Source organism: Pelophylax lessonae (assembly GCF_965119305.1).
Source record: "Pelophylax lessonae genome assembly, chromosome: 3".
Lineage (NCBI taxonomy): Eukaryota > Metazoa > Chordata > Amphibia > Anura > Ranidae > Pelophylax > Pelophylax lessonae.
The window spans coordinates 26740474-26756860 of record NC_138770.1 but is presented as its reverse complement, the minus strand read 5'-3'; the positions used below and the strand labels follow the sequence as shown (position 1 = coordinate 26756860).

At 46.8% G+C, this 16387-nt stretch overlaps 3 protein-coding genes across 3 annotated transcripts in view; 2 read left to right on the top strand and 1 right to left on the bottom strand.

Annotated features, from left to right (window-relative positions):
- The window catches only part of LOC309549831 (uncharacterized protein), a gene marked incomplete at its 5' end in the record, with an annotated part of 163935 nt that extends 160350 nt beyond the window's left edge, over window positions 1–3585 (top strand). Inside the window, 1 exon segment of the mRNA XM_082250332.1 lies at window positions 3315–3585.
- The window catches only part of LOC309550260 (uncharacterized protein), a gene marked incomplete at both ends in the record, with an annotated part of 1652360 nt that overhangs the window by 950817 nt on the left and 685156 nt on the right, over window positions 1–16387 (top strand). Inside the window, one exon of the mRNA XM_082250668.1 lies at window positions 2176–3240. Coding sequence (XP_082106794.1) covers window positions 2176–3240 — 1065 coding nt within the window. The remainder of the gene's footprint in view (window positions 1–2175; window positions 3241–16387) is intronic.
- The window catches only part of LOC309549829 (uncharacterized protein), a gene marked incomplete at both ends in the record, with an annotated part of 54906 nt that continues 42277 nt past the window's right edge, over window positions 3759–16387 (bottom strand). Inside the window, one exon of the mRNA XM_082250330.1 lies at window positions 3759–3768. Within this exon, the coding sequence (XP_082106456.1) occupies window positions 3759–3768 (10 nt within the window). The remainder of the gene's footprint in view (window positions 3769–16387) is intronic.

Below are 16387 nucleotides of genomic sequence, written 5' to 3'. Positions count from 1 at the left end.
ATGTAGGAGAGAAATGCCAGGATTTGCCCGGATGGGAAGTGGTTAACAGGTCAGGTGCTCCCAGACCGCCCCTAGATCTCAGCCAAAGCAAAGTGGATTGTGCTATGCGATGGGACTTATGGTGACATATAAATGTAACAAAGGTACTTTGCAGCAATTTCAGCTGAGAAAGAGAGACTTGGACTGGGAGAGTCATAAATGGGTACAGCAGTTTGGGGAGGAACCACATTGTGAGGACATTTACCGTGCCTAGCCAGGAGATATTATACAGTAAGCATCCCATTGTTTCAGGGATAAATGTATGTCTTGAAATAAAGAAGGAAGGTTAGCTTAGTATAATGAGGAGAAGGTGTCACATGAATAACGAGGGATTTGAGGGAACAGGTACACTAGTGATACTAGTAAGCGGATTGTAAGGTGCCCAGAGTTGTGGGAGGAATGTTGATACAAAAGAGCCTCGATCTTAGAAGTATTAATCTTATACCCCGGCAGTGTACTCAGGTAGATGATTGACAATTATTAGTAGTTATAATTTATACACAGCATGTTTGTTACAATGAATGTTTTATTATATATTCAGAGTGGAAACCTCGGGGATTATAATATTGTTGTTAAAGAAGAGTATAAAGAGGAGGATGAGAAGTATGGAGTGATGGAGGAGTTTTCAGAAGGACACAAGAAAATGATGGAGCCACCTAATACCAGGAACCCACCAGAGAGATGTCCCCATCCTATGTATTCCTGGGATTCCACACAGGAAGATCCCACCATCCCTAACTGTTACAAGGTTGGTGCAATGGAGCATCTAAACATGGACTTGTGGAGATAGTGTGTGGCTTATTTTATGTGAGCTTATATTTTATAGATGATTTTTCTCTCATTTTCTTTAGGGTGAAGATCTGATAGATATAAAAGTTGAGGTTAAAGCAGAAGAAGAAGAGACGTATGTGAGGGATGATCAGCAGTCTATGGAGGAGGATGGAATAACGGGGACATTTATAGAGGAGGACACTCCTACAGAGATCAGCACAGGTGGGTCATTAACACTAAATACATTCCTCCACCCATACTGTTTACTGATTGGTCCAGAGGGCCCAGGTCTAGCAAGATCTCTGACCCCAATTTTCCCAGATTTGCTTGCTCTGATATCTGCTGGCTGTGCCGGGTGGAGGGATATGTCTGTATAGTCTCAGACCCACTTCACTGAGTGCAGTCTCAGGAGATGGGAGGCAGCGGTGTGGGACCCCTGCAATTTGTCTCAAGTAACATATAAGATTCCACTGATTACTGAATACCAATATTAGTCCTGACCCCCACACTATATACTCTATGTTATACATTACATACTCCTGATCCCTGCACTATATACTCCATGTTGTAAATTACATTTTCCTGATCCCTGCACTATATACTCCATGTTGTACATTAAATACTCCTGACCCCTGCACTATATACTCTATGTTATACATTACATTCTCCCGACCCTGCACTATATACTCTGTGTTGTACATAATCCTGATACTGTATAGTCCTAACTTTTGTATCCTATATAATAAGTTGTAAATTACATAAGCCTTACTTCTTTTGCACTCATTTTCTACCAGCTGGACATTTTATATCTGATGATTTGATTGGAGCACAGACTTTTACATGTTGATAATAATGTGATAACATCCTCAAACTTTGGAACCTTAAACAGAAAGTGATAATGAGGGAGGAGTCGGTAACCCAATGATTGTGGTCTTCAGGATCAGTCCGGTCTTAATCTTGGTTGTTTCCCACCCCCCCCCCCCCCCCATCCTCACTCTTTGACCTCTTGTGGGGCTCAGCCCCGCTGTTATTGATGACTAAATCGTGGACTAAATAAGGAAGTGCAGAACTTCTTGTGTTGGGAAGATGGCAATGAGTGATAGAGGGGGTGGGGACACTCGTCCTATAATCCCCTCATCACTGTCACTCCTATAAAAGACAGTTCTCGTTGTTTCCTCACTCTCTGACTAAGGTCCATGAATAAAGAAATGAACTGGTAGGAGATCAGAGGACCCATTTACTAGTTACCTTAAGGGTGGAATTGTAAGATCCTCAGACAAAGCTGCCTGATGTGGGCGGAGTCCTGGTTTAGGGGAACCAATCTGGTCATGTCTAGTAATAATCGTTTTATTTCTATTTTACCAGATGGACGGGAGATGAGGAAAACCTCAGAGGATTGTCTCACTTTGTCTCCAGACTGTAAAGTAGAAGATGAGGACATCACACAGTATAGTCCAGGAGAAAACCAGGCTACCTCAAATGTCCATCCGGCACCACACAGTGTAGATGGACCATCGTATTCCTCTTATCCTGAGGAACCTCAGACTGTGAGGGACGGTGCCGTCCTTCCAACAGATAAGAGGTTTTCCTGTACTGAGTGCGGGAAGTGTTTCCATTTTAAATGCAATCTTGATGTGCACAAAATATCTTGCACAGGTGAGAAGCCATATTCCTGTCCTGAGTGTGGGAAATGTTTTTCAGACAAGTCCAGTCTTTACCCACATCGGAGATTACACACAGGGGAGAAGCCATATTCCTGTAATGAGTGCAGGAAATGTTTTTCACGAAAGTCCCAATTAATCATTCATCAGAGATCTCACACGGGGGAGAAGCCATATTCCTGTCCTGAGTGCGGAAAATGTTTTTCAGCCAAGTCCGCTCTTTACAAACATCAGAGATCGCACACGGGGCAAGAGCCACTTCCCTGTTCTGAGTGTGGGAAATGTTTTTCACAGATGTCCAGTCTTGCCAGACATCAAAAGTCTCACATGGATGAAAAGACTTATTCCTGTCCTGAGTGTGGGAAATGTTTTCCAACAAAAAGATATTTTGTTATTCATCAGAGATGTCACACGGGGGAGAAGCCATATAACTGTCCTGATTGTGGTAAATGTTTTTCACGGAAGTCCCAACTTCACAAACATCAGCAACTGCACACGGGGCTGAAGCCATTTTCCTGTTCAGATTGTGGTAAATGTTTTGTACGAAATTCATACCTTGTTATACATCAGAGGTCTCATACAGGGGAGAAGCCGTATTCCTGTCCTCAATGTGGGAAATGTTTTTCACAGAAGTCTGATCTTTCCAAACATCAGAGATCTCACACGGGGGAGAAGCCATATTCCTGTCCTGAGTGTGGGAAATGTTTTTCACAGAAGTCTCATCTTTACAGACATCAGAGATCTCACACAGGGAAGAAGCTGCTTTCCTGTCCTGAGTGAGGGAATTGTTCCTCACTGAAGTCCTGTCTTCCTGTACATCAGGGATCCCACACAACCCTTGAGGTGTATTAGTGCCTTGAGTGTGGGAAATGTCTTCTATATGAATGTTGCTGGACATCACGTGTCATGTGGGGAAGACGCACACCCTGATATGCACCTCAGATATACTCCATGTCTGATATTCATCATGTAAGAAACACTTAATAAGGAGATCAGAAATCACCAGAGACCTGGATGAAGTGTTGTACCGTGTTGGCCATTGATAGCAGTAGAAAAATAAAAATGGAGTCTGTGATGGAACCGCTTGGCACCCCGACTAGGTGCTTCCTTCCACCAAACCGTGCTTCCTGCCCTCCAAACCCTTCCGGGCAGACTGAGAGCTAATACCAGCCCCTTTTACCACAAACATCGTACAAAGACAAGATGTGAGGTAAAATCCAAAGGAATGACTGTTTATTGAAACTCAGACACATACTTCATAGCGTACAGGAGGACATCCCCTCCTGATCATATTACCCTAACAATACAAACAAGAATATATGTAACATAACTAAGGAACAGCCAACATATACATAACCAAGCCAATATATATAAACAGTAAGAAAGCGAGGCCAGAACACATTAACCCCATAAAAGACGACAAAGGAAATATGGCCACAGAGGACAGAGAAAAGGCGGAAGTGTTAAATAATTTCTTCTCTTCAGTCTTCACAAAAGAATTGGGGGGCTACACTAACCCAGCTTGTAAGGCTAAACTAAATAATACACCTCAGAAAGTACCGCCATGGCTAACAGAAGATAGACGTAGAACTAAACTACAGAAACTTAACATAAATAAATCACCGGGACCAGATGGCTTGCACCCGAGGGTTCTTAACCACTTGCCTACAGTGCACTTTCACCCCCTTCCTGCCCAGACCGATTTTCAGCTTTCAGCACTCTCACACTTTGAATGACAATTTCTCAGTCATGCAACACTGTACCCATAAAAAATGTGTGTCCTTTTCTTCACACAAATAGAGCTTTCTTTTGATGGTATTTAATCACTACTGGGTTTTTTATTTTTTGTGCTATAAATAAAAAAAGACTGAAAATATTGTGAAAAACTCATTTTTCTTTGTTTCTATCATAAAATTTTGCAAATTAGTCATTTTTCTTCACAAATTTTGGCCAAAATTTATACTGCTACTTATCTTTGGTAAAAATAACCCAAATAAGTGTATATTATTTGGTCCTTGTGAAAGTTTTAGAGTCCACAAGTTATGGCGCTAATCATTGAAAATTGATCACACTTGATCACACCTGATGTACTGAAGGCCTATCTCATTTCTTGAGACACTAAAAAGTCGGGAAAGTACAAATACCCCCCAAATTACCCCTTTTTGGAAAGTAGACATTCCAATGTATTTAATAAGGGGCATGGTGAGATTTTTGAAGTTGTAATTTTTTTCCACAATTCTTTGCAAAATGAAGATTTTTTTTTTTTTTTTTTTTTACAAATTGACGTATTAACAGGTTATTTCTCTCACACAGCATATGTATACTTGGAACTACACCCCAAAACACATTCTACTACTCCTCCTGAGTATGGCGATACCACATGTGTGAGACTTTTTCACAGCCTGGCCACATACAGAGGCCTAACATCCAAGTAGCACCGTCCGGCATTCTAGGAGCATAAATTACACATATAATTTCCTGACAACCTATCGCAATTTTGAAGGCCCTGGAGCACCAGGACAATGGAAACCCCCATAGAATGACCCCATTTTGGAAAGCAAACGCCCCAACGTATAATTTTTGAGGCATAATGAGTCTTTTGAATGTGTCATTTTTTTCCACAAGTTTTGGGAATCTGTGGAAAGAAAATGAAAATGCATTTTTTTTTACACAAAGTTGTCCATTTATGAAATATTTCCAACACATAGCATGTACATAGCAAAAATTGCACCCCAAAATACATTCTGCTATTCCTCCTGAGTAGTGTTGAGCGAACACGGACTGTATTATTCGTGTTCGTACCGAATAATTGGATTTTTTGTACCCGAACACGGACACGGACACTTTACTGTATGTTCGGGTAAAAATCCGTGTTCGGTCGTTTTATTTCCGGGTTTTGCATGCTTTGGCGCTCTTTTCATGGCGGGCTTTCAACAGCCAATCAACAATCGTTTAACTGGTGTGCCTTAAGCCATCCCAGCCATGCCTGCAAATGTCTCAGTAGCTGTGATTGGCCGTCTGAAGCATGTGACCAAGTCTTTATAAGTTCGAGGCAGCCGCAGCGGCGTCATTATGCTGCTTAGATTCAGGGACAGAGCACACATCAACGTGCTGGCTGCTGATTAGGGAAAGATAGGCAGGAAAAAAACATTTGTGTCCGGATAGAATTGAGGGACAGGTCGGAGTGTTTAGGCAGGGCGAGTTGTAGGCATTTTAGGGATAGAGTCTGCTGAATTATAGGGTCAGTGTCTTCTACAAACTACAATCGATATTGCTGTGTGGGGGGTGGGGTCTGCACTCAATCCTGATCTACGATCTCTTCTCAATCCTGTTAGGGACAGAGTCTGCTGAATTTTAGGGAAACTGTGTTCTACAAACTACAATCGATATTGCTGTGTGGTGTGGGATTGGAGATAGGCAGGTGTCAGTGATCCACATCCATTTTTCTGTGTGTGAGCTGCAGTGAACACAATCTTTTTGGGCTGCAGTGAACACAATCTTTTTGGGCTGCAGTGAACACAATCTTTTTGGGCTGCAGTGAACACAATCTTTTTGGGGTGCAGTGAACAAAATCTTTTTGGGGTGCAGTGAACACAATCCTTTTTGGTGTGCAGTGAACACAATCTTTGTGGGGTGCAGTGAACAAAATCCTTTGTGGGGTGCAGTGAACACAATCTTTTTGGGGTGCAGTGAACAAAATCCTTTTTGGGGTGCAGTGAACAAAATCCTTTTTGGGGTGCAGTGAACACAATCTTTTTGGGGTGCAGTGAACAAAATCCTTTGTGGGGTGCAGTGAACACAATCTTTTTGGGGTGCAGTGAACACAATCTTTTTGGGGTGGAGTGAACAACATCCTTTTTGGGGTGCAGTGAACAAAATCCTTTTTGGGGTGCAGTGAACAAAATCATTTTTGGGGTGCAGTGAACACAATCTTTTTGGGGTGCAGTGAACACAATCTTTGTGGGGTGCAGTGAACACAATCTTTTTGGGGTGGAGTGAACAACATCCTTTTTGGGGTGCAGTGAACAACATCCTTTTTGGGGTGCAGTGAACACAATCTTTTTGGGGTGCAGTGAACACAATCTTTGTGGGGTACAGTGAACAGAATCTTTGTGGGGTGCAGTGAACACAATCTTTGGGGGGTACAGTGAACACAATCTTTGTGAGGTGCAGTGAACACAATCTTTGTGGGGTGCAGTGAACACAATCATTGTGGGGTGCAGTGAACTCAATCTTTGTGGGGTACAGTGAACACAATCTCATACTTCTGAAGGTTTGAGGGTGCTGCCTGTTCCATACTCCCCCTACTCCTCATCTAGCCTTTTAGGGGTACAAACAATAGTAATTGGGGCCTAGTGTGGTTGTGTACGTGTGATATACATACACTTTTTTGGGATCATATTTTCTATTCCGCTATTTAATCAAAAACCTTTGGGGATCAGTTAAATTGGGGGATAGTCTGTGTTGGTACGTGTGAGAGAGATCCACCTTTCCAAGTTGTTGGGGTTCATCTCATACTTCTGAAGGTTTGAGGGTGCTGCCTGTTCCATACTCCCCCTACTCCTAGCCTTTTAGGGGTACAAACAATAGTAATTGGGGCCTAGTGTGGTTGTGTACGTGTGATATACATACACTTTTTTGGGATCATATTTTCTATTCCGCTATTTAATCAAAAACCTTTGGGGATCAGTTAAATTGGGGGATAGTCTGTGTTGGTACGTGTGAGAGAGATCCACCTTTCCAAGTTGTTGGGGTTCATCTCATACTTCTGAAGGTTTGAGGGTGCTGCCTGTTCCATACTCCCCCTACTCCTAGCCTTTTAGGGGTACAAACAATAGTAATTGGGGCCTAGTGTGGTTGTGTACGTGTGATATACATACACTTTTTTGGGATCATATTTTCTATTCCGCTATTTAATCAAAAACCTTTGGGGATCAGTTAAATTGGGGGATAGTCTGTGTTGGTACGTGTGAGAGAGATCCACCTTTCCAAGTTGTTGGGGTTCATCTCATACTTCTGAAGGTTTGAGGGTGCTGCCTGTTCCATACTCCCCCTACTCCTAGCCTTTTAGGGGTACAAACAATAGTAATTGGGGCCTAGTGTGGTTGTGTACGTGTGATATACATACACTTTTTTGGGATCATATTTTCTATTCCGCTATTTAATCAAAAACCTTTGGGGATCAGTTAAATTGGGGGATAGTCTGTGTTGGTACGTGTGAGAGAGATCCACCTTTCCAAGTTGTTGGGGTTCATCTCATACTTCTGAAGGTTTGAGGGTGCTGCCTGTTCCATACTCCCCCTACTCCTAGCCTTTTAGGGGTACAAACAATAGTAATTGGGGCCTAGTGTGGTTGTGTACGTGTGATATACATACACTTTTTTGGGATCATATTTTCTATTCCGCTATTTAATCAAAAACCTTTGGGGATCAGTTAAATTGGGGGATAGTCTGTGTTGGTACGTGTGAGAGAGATCCACCTTTCCAAGTTGTTGGGGTTCATCTCATACTTCTGAAGGTTTGAGGGTGCTGCCTGTTCCATACTCCCCCTACTCCTAGCCTTTTAGGGGTACAAACAATAGTAATTGGGGCCTAGTGTGGTTGTGTACGTGTGATATACATACACTTTTTTGGGATCATATTTTCTATTCCGCTATTTAATCAAAAACCTTTGGGGATCAGTTAAATTGGGGGATAGTCTGTGTTGGTACGTGTGAGAGAGATCCACCTTTCCAAGTTGTTGGGGTTCATCTCATACTTCTGAAGGTTTGAGGGTGCTGCCTGTTCCATACTCCCCCTACTCCTAGCCTTTTAGGGGTACAAACAATAGTAATTGGGGCCTAGTGTGGTTGTGTACGTGTGATATACATACACTTTTTTGGGATCATATTTTCTATTCCGCTATTTAATCAAAAACCTTTGGGGATCAGTTAAATTGGGGGATAGTCTGTGTTGGTACGTGTGAGAGAGATCCACCTTTCCAAGTTGTTGGGGTTCATCTCATACTTCTGAAGGTTTGAGGGTGCTGCCTGTTCCATACTCCCCCTACTCCTAGCCTTTTAGGGGTACAAACAATAGTAATTGGGGCCTAGTGTGGTTGTGTACGTGTGATATACATACACTTTTTTTGGATCATATTTTCTATTCCGCTATTCAATAAAAACCTTTGAGGATCAATTGAATTGCGGGATAGTCTGTGTCGGTACGTGTGAGAGAGATCCACCTTTCCAAGTTGTTGGGGTTCATCTCATACTTCTGAAGGTTTGAGGGTGCTGCCTGTTCCATACTCCCCCTACTCCTCATCTAGCCTTTTAGGGGTACAAACAATAGTAATTGGGGCCTAGTGTGGTTGTGTACGTGTGATATACATACACTTTTTTTGGATCATATTTTCTATTCCGCTATTCAATAAAAACCTTTCTAGGGCAAGATCTTAAATTACAGAAATATGAGGAGACCGTCAAATAAGGGCCGTGGCCTGGGTCGTGGTGCTGCTGGTAGAGCTCCTGTTGCAAGGAGAGGACATGGTCGATCTGTGCCAGCTACACGCACAAGTGAAACACCTTCCTCAAGTGTGAGTAGGCGACAGAACCTGCATCAGTATTTGGTAGGGCATCAAACGCCCCTAGAAGTGATGAGGCCAGAACAAGTTGAGGCGATAGTAGATTGGTTTGCTGCTGACAGTGCCTCCAGTTCCTTCACATTGTCTCCCACCCAGTCTACTGCAGAAAGGTCAGAGTTGGCACCTGCAGCCAATGTCCAACCGTCTTTCACCTCACCCCCTTGCAAATCAGGCCAGCAGTCTGAGCCCCAAGCCATACAGCAGTCTCTTATTCTTTTTGAGGACTCTGTCAGCAGGGTTTCCCAGGGCCATCCACCTAGCCCTGCCCCAGAAGTGGAAGAGATTGAGTGCAGCGATGCCCAACCACTTATTTCTCAAGATGAGTACATGCAAGGATCATCGCAGCACGTCTCCGATGATGACGAAACGCAGGTGCCAACTGCTGTGGCGTTCAGCATTGTGGAGACCGACAAGGAGGGCAGGGGTGAAGACTGGGTGGAAGATGATGTGGAGGACGATGAGGTCCTCGACCCCACATGGAATGAACGTCATGCAGGTGACCTGAGTAGTTTGGAGGAAGAGGCGGTGGTCGCACAGAGCCACCAGCACAGCAGAAGAGGGAGCAGGGTGCAGAAGCGGAGCGGCCGTGCCCTAGACACTACGCCCGCTACTGCCCAACGCAGCAAGGGAACGAGCGCACCAAAGTCAGCTCAAAGGAGTTCTCTAGCGTGGAAGTTCTTTAGAAAATGTGCTGATGACAGGACACGAGTGGTTTGCACCCTGTGCAATCAGAGCTTGAAGCGAGGCATGAACCTTCTCAACCTGAGCACAACCTGCATGATCAGGCATCTAAGTGCAAAGCACGAGCTGCAGTGGAGTACACACCTTCAAAACCAAGAAACGTCTCTGGCTCATCCTGCTTCCTCTTCTGCTGCAGTCTCGGCCGCTCCAGCCACATCTGTAGTGATACCGGCACCTGCCACCCCGCAAACAGACGATCTGTCAGCAACACCACCACCTGGGTCACCAACAACCATCTCCACAATGTCCCGTGGAAGCGTTCAGCTTTCCATCTCCCAAACACTTGAGAGGAAGAGGAAGTACCCCCCTACCCACCCGCGATCCCTGGCCCTGAATGCCAGCATTTCAAAATTATTGGCCTTTGAAATGCTGTCATTCCGTCTGGTGGAGACGCACAGTTTTAAAAACCTTATGTCGGTGGCTGTCCCACAGTACGTCGTGCCCAGCCGCCACTACTTTTCCAGGCAAGCCATCCCTTCCCTGCACAACCAAGTGGGGGAAAATATCAGGTGTGCACTGCGCAACGCCATCTGTGCCAAGGTCCACCTAACTACGGATACGTGGACCAGTAAGCACGGTCAGGGGCGTTATATCTCCCTAACGGCACACTGGGTAAATGCAGTGGCGGATGGGCCTGAGGCGGATAGCAATTTGGCGCATGTCCTTCCACCACCGAGGATTGCAGGGCGCTTCAGTTTGCCTCCTGTTCGTAACTCCTCCTACTCCGCTTCCTCATCCTCTACCGCCTCCTCATCCGGACAGCGTAACACCTTCACCACCAACTTCAGCACGGCCAGGGGTAAACGACAGCAGGCAGTTTTACAACTTGCCTGTTTGGGGGACAAACCACACACCGCGCAGGAGTTGTGGAGGAGCATGGAACAGCAGACAAATGAGTGGTTGCTGCCAGCGAGCCTCAAGCCCGGCCTGGTGGTGTGTGATAACGGGCGAAATCTCATAGCAGCTCTGGGCCTAGCCGGTTTGACGCACATCCCTTGCCTGGCGCATGTGCTGAATTTGGTGGTGCAGAGGTTCCTTAAAAACTACCCCGATATGTCAGAGCTGCTGCAGAAAGTGCGGGCCGTTTGTGCGCACTTTCGGCGTTCTCACCCTGCTGCTGCTCGCCTGGCAGCGCTGCAGCGTAACTTCGGCCTTCCCGCTCACCGCCTCATATGTGACGTGCCCACAAGGTGGAACTCCACCTTGCACATGCTGGAAAGACTGTGCGAGCAGCAGCAGGCCATAGTGGAGTTTCAGCTGCAGCACGCACGCGTGAGTCGCTCTGCGGAACAGCACCACTTCACCACCAATAACTGGGCCTCCATGCGAGACCTGTGTGCCTTGTTGCGCTGTTTTGAGTACTCCACCAACATGGCCAGTGGCAATGACGCCGTTCTCAGCTTAACTATCCCACTTCTATGCCTCCTTGAAAAAACAATTCGGGCGATGATGGAAGAGGATGTGGCACAGGATGAGGAGGAGGAGGAGGATGAAGAGGTAACATTTCCAAGGCTTTCAGGGCAGTCATTCGCAAGGGGCTCCGAGGGTGGGTTCCTGCACACGCAAACGCCAGGGACGCAATTGTCCAGCAGGGGCACAGTTCTGGAGGATGAGGAGGATGAGGAGGAGGAGGAGCTGGAGGAGGAGATGGAACCATGTTCACAGCAGGGTGGCACCCAGGCCAGCTCATGGCCATCACTGGTGCGTGGCTGGGGGGATACAGAGGACACGGACGATACACCTCCCACAGAGGACAGCCTTTCGTCGCCTCTGGGCAGCCTGGCACACATGAGCGATTACATGCTGCAGTGTCTCCACAACGACCGCCGAGTTGCCCACATTCTAACTTGTGCTGATTACTGGGTGGCCACGCTGCTGGATCCCCGTTACAAGGACAACGTACCGTCCTTAATTCACTCACTGGAGCGCGATCGCAAGATGCGCGAGTACAAGCGCACGCTGGTAGACGCCATGCTGCTGGCATTCCCATCTGACAGCGGGGCCACAGTGGAAGCACAAGGCAGAGGAGGAGGAGGAGGAGGTCGCCAACGCAACCAGGGCACCGCCAGCACCTCAGAAGGCAGGGTTAGCATGGCCGAAATGTGGAAAAGCTTTGTCAGCACGCCACAACAAACAGCAGCACCAGCAGCTCAGATGGAACGTCTTAGCAGGAGGCAGCATTTTACCAACATGGTGGAGCAGTATGTGTGCACACGCCTACATGTAGTGAATGACGGGTCTGCCCCCTTCAACTTCTGGGTCTCCAAATTGGGCACATGGCCTGAGCTTGCCCTTTACGCCTTGGAGGTGCTGGCGTGCCCTGCAGCCAGTGTATTATCTGAACGGGTATTTAGCACGGCTGGGGGCGTTATAACAGACAAGCGCAGCCGCCTGTCCAGAGACAATGTGGACAAGCTCACGTTCATTAAAATGAACCAGGCATGGATCCCACGGGACTTTTCCGTACCTTATGCAGAATAGCAATGGATACCGACCTTACCCACCCATTGTTCCATTTTTGCTCTTTCTCACTCTTTTGGGGTGTACCCTCATTTAAAATTTTTGAAAAGAAGCAGTGTTGGCTACCTCGTCCTCCTCCTCAGGGCCAGATTAATGTAGGGGCTATTGGAGCTGCAGCTCCAGGCCCCTACCTTTTATATAGGCCCCGGGTTGGCCATATTCACTGTTACCGCTCTTCTGTCACTTGTAAACACAGAAGTCTGGCTTCTATGCTCGCTTCCCCAGGCAGCACCCTCAGAACCTCCCCACACAGCGTGAAGGCCGGACAAGGAGGGACAGTTGGCGATGCATGGATGTGTTTATGGGCTTCAGAGACAGCATCCCATGTTGAATTAGGCATGCATGGCTGCACCCTTCCTCCTCTGGGTGCATGGCAAGGCACGGCCCTTAAGGCCCTTCAAAATCCTCAGCACCAAGCCCATGATGCTGTTAATCCGGCCCTGGTCCTCCTCCACCGCCGCTTCCACCTACACCGCCCATAGGTGTGCGCAGCCTATTGCATTAAGGTGTGCACCCCAAAGTTGAAATACACATGCATGTGTTTGCCAGCAGGGAGAGTAATGTATCGGGGCCATGTACCTGTAGGCAAGGAGAAATAGAGCAGAGCAGGTCCCAGGGAGATCTTTCCCATCTCCTCACTGGCAATGCTATGTGCCCTAGGTGATTAGGGTGTGCCCAGGCACACCCAGCACACCCTGTGCGCACGCCTATGTCACCGCCACATCCACCACCACCTCAACCTCCCTCCTACTCCATATGGGCCTCGTCCTTCAGAGATGAAGAAGAACATTGTTTTATTTTTCTGTTTTTTTTTTGTTGTTTTAAGTTATTTCCCTATCCACATTTGTTTGCAGAGCACTTGCCATGCTCTTAATTACGTTTTGCTGCCATTTGCAGCACTCTAGCCCTTTCCTTTGGTGTTTTAGAGCCATTTTAGTGCCTTAAAGTTCGGGTCCCCATTGACTTCAATGGGGTTCGGTGTCCGGGAAAAGTTCGGTAAAAGTCCGGGACACGGACCCGGACTTTTTTTTAAAGTTCGGCCGAACCCGTCGAACACGGACATCTAGGTGTTCGCTCAACCCTACTCCTGAGTATTGCGATACCACATGTGTAACACTTTTACACAGCCTAGCCACATACAGAGGCCTAACATCCAAGTAGCACTTTACACAAAGTTGTCTATTTATCCACTTTAAGACTGGGCCTATTTTTGACACTTGGTGTTTACAAGCTAAAATCATTTTCTTTTTTGCTAGAAAACTACTTATAACCCCCAAACATTATATATTTTTTTTAGCAGAGACCCTAGAAAATAAAATGGAGATCGTTGCAATATTTTTTTTATCACACCATATCTGCGCAGCAGTCTTCCAAATGCAATTTTTTTGAAAAAAATTCACTTTTTTTAATAAAAAAATAAGAAAACAGTAAATTTAGCCCAATTTTTTCCATAATGTGAAAGATAATGTTACGCCAAGTAATTAGATACCCAAAATGTCATGCTTCAAAATTGCGCACGCTCACAGAATGGCGCCAAACATTGGTACTTAAAAATCCCCATAGGCAACATTTTAAAAATGTCTACAGGTTACCAGCTTAGAGTTACAGAGGAGGTCTATGGCTCAAATTATTGCTCTCGCTCTAACGATCGTGGCGATACCTCACATGTGTGGTTTGAACACCGTTTACATGTGTGGGCGGGACTTGCGTATGCGTTTGCTTCTGCGCGCGAGCTATCGGGGACATGGCGCTTTAATTTTTTTTTTCCTATTTATTTTTTTATTTTTTTATTTTTACACAGTTTTAAAAAAAAAAATGTTTTGATCATTTTTATTCCTATTACAAGGAATGTAAACATCCCTTGTAATAGAAATAGGCATGACAGGTCCTCTTTATTGTGAGATCTGGTGTCAAAAAGACCTCAGACCTCACAACTACACTAAAAAAGGAAAAAAAAAATTGCTGAAAAAAAAAAGCGGCCCTTTAAACCGGTTGCTAGAAAACGACTTTTGACGTAGCTCCGGTCCTCCAAGACCATAGAGTCGAGTGAGGGCCATCTTGCCCTCACTCGACTTCCTGTCTCTGAGTATCCGGGACCGGATAGTTTTCCCCGCTGCCGGTGGGTCCGGTAAGCTGGGAAAACGTCTGGGACGCGGCGGGAGGGGGGGCACCTCTTCCCCTGCACCGTAAGGTTAATTCCGTGGCAAATCCGCCACTGGGACCACCCTTATCTGAAAGCCGACCGCTCGCCATTTAAAAAAATACTGGGGTTATGGCAGCTATCTGCTGCCATAACCCCAGTATTTAGCTTTTAATGGCCGACGTATATAGTCGTTAGGCGGTCAGTTAGTTGTTGCATGTATATAGCAAAAATTGCACCCCAAAATACATTGTATAAAGGAAAGTGTACAGGAATAGTCCGAGTCCATCTCCGATCCGCTACTATTAGCGATTTCAAATTCCGAATCGGATTCGGGCTTTGATTCGGATACTGATGAGAGCTCCCCGGTGCTGGAGAGGACCTGAAGGGCCTCCTCGCTGCTGTACATCCTTTTTGACGTGCTGGCTGTGATGGGCTGTGCGACGGGTGACGGTTGACTGCGGATGATCAGTGATGGGTGGCAGGTGACTGATAGGTGGCAGGTGACGGTCACTGATGGGGTGACAGATGACGATGACTGATGGGTTGACAGATGACGATGAGTGGTGGGGTGACAGGTGACAATGACTGATGGGGTGACAGATGACAATGACTGATGGGGTGACAGGTAACGATGACTGATGGGGTGACAGGTAACGATGACTGATGGGGTGACAGGTGACGTTGATTGATGGGGTGACAGGTGACGATGATTGATGGGGTGACAATGACGATGATTGATGGGGTGACAGATGACGATCACTGATGGGGTGACAGCCAGGTGATGATGATTGATGGGGTGACAGATGACGATCACTGATGGGGTGACAAGTGACAATGATTGATGGGGTGACAAGTGACGATGAGTGATGGGGTGACAGGTGACGGTGATTGATGGGGTGACAGGTGACGGGCGATGGTCACCGATGGGTGACAGGTGATGGGCGATGGTGCACGGTGGTGCACGGCAGCATTAATGGCAGTCTCTGGTGACAGGTGCACTTTAGACTATGTTCACATGTGAGCGTAGCGGATCAGGGCAGAATCACCGTGACGCTGCCCGCCTGTGATTTGCAATAGCACCCCAAACGCTGTGTGATGTTGCTGCGATTTCTGCCTGCCGAATCGAGGTAACATCGCGCAAACAACGCATGACGCCTCAAAGAGCTCTTGTACCTTATTTGGGCGTCATGCGTTGTTTGCGTGATGTTACCTTGATTCGGCAGGCGGAAATGGCGGCAACATCGCACAGCATTTGGGGTGCTATTGCAAATCACGGGCAACGCACAGGCATCCCGCGATTTGCAATGATTTCCGGATCGCGGGCAGAGCCGCGGTGATTCTGCCCGCGATCGCTACGCTCACATGTGAACGTTATGGGTGTCAATTTCTGGGCACTGATAAGGTGACTGTTGGGTGACAGGTGAATGGGGGGGGGGGGGCTGAGGACTGTGTGGGGACATTTATTGGTGTGATTTTACTTTGACAGGTACACAGAGCAGTAACTCACTGTTTCTAGCTCTGCTCTCCTCACACTGGAAACTGTGTGAGGGGAGAAGAGCTAGTAACAGTGAGTTACTGCTCTGTGTTCATATTTTGTGATTGGCATGTGCGGTCTGCTTCCGGGCTCCTCTATTGTGATCGGCTGTGTCATTGGAACACAGCCGATCACGTGGGAAACAGCCACGCCCATTGGCTGTTTCCCCCCTGCCGGTGACCGGCTGTGTCCCGGGGGCACGCCGACACCGGCAGTGCAGGGCGGTGTGCACACGATCGTGCGCCTGCCCTGCTTGAATGGGCGGACGTCATATGACGTCCGCCCATAACAATGGCCGCACCGTCCCGCCGTCATTTGACGGTGGGCGGGCGGCAAGTGGTTAAAGAGCTCAGCAG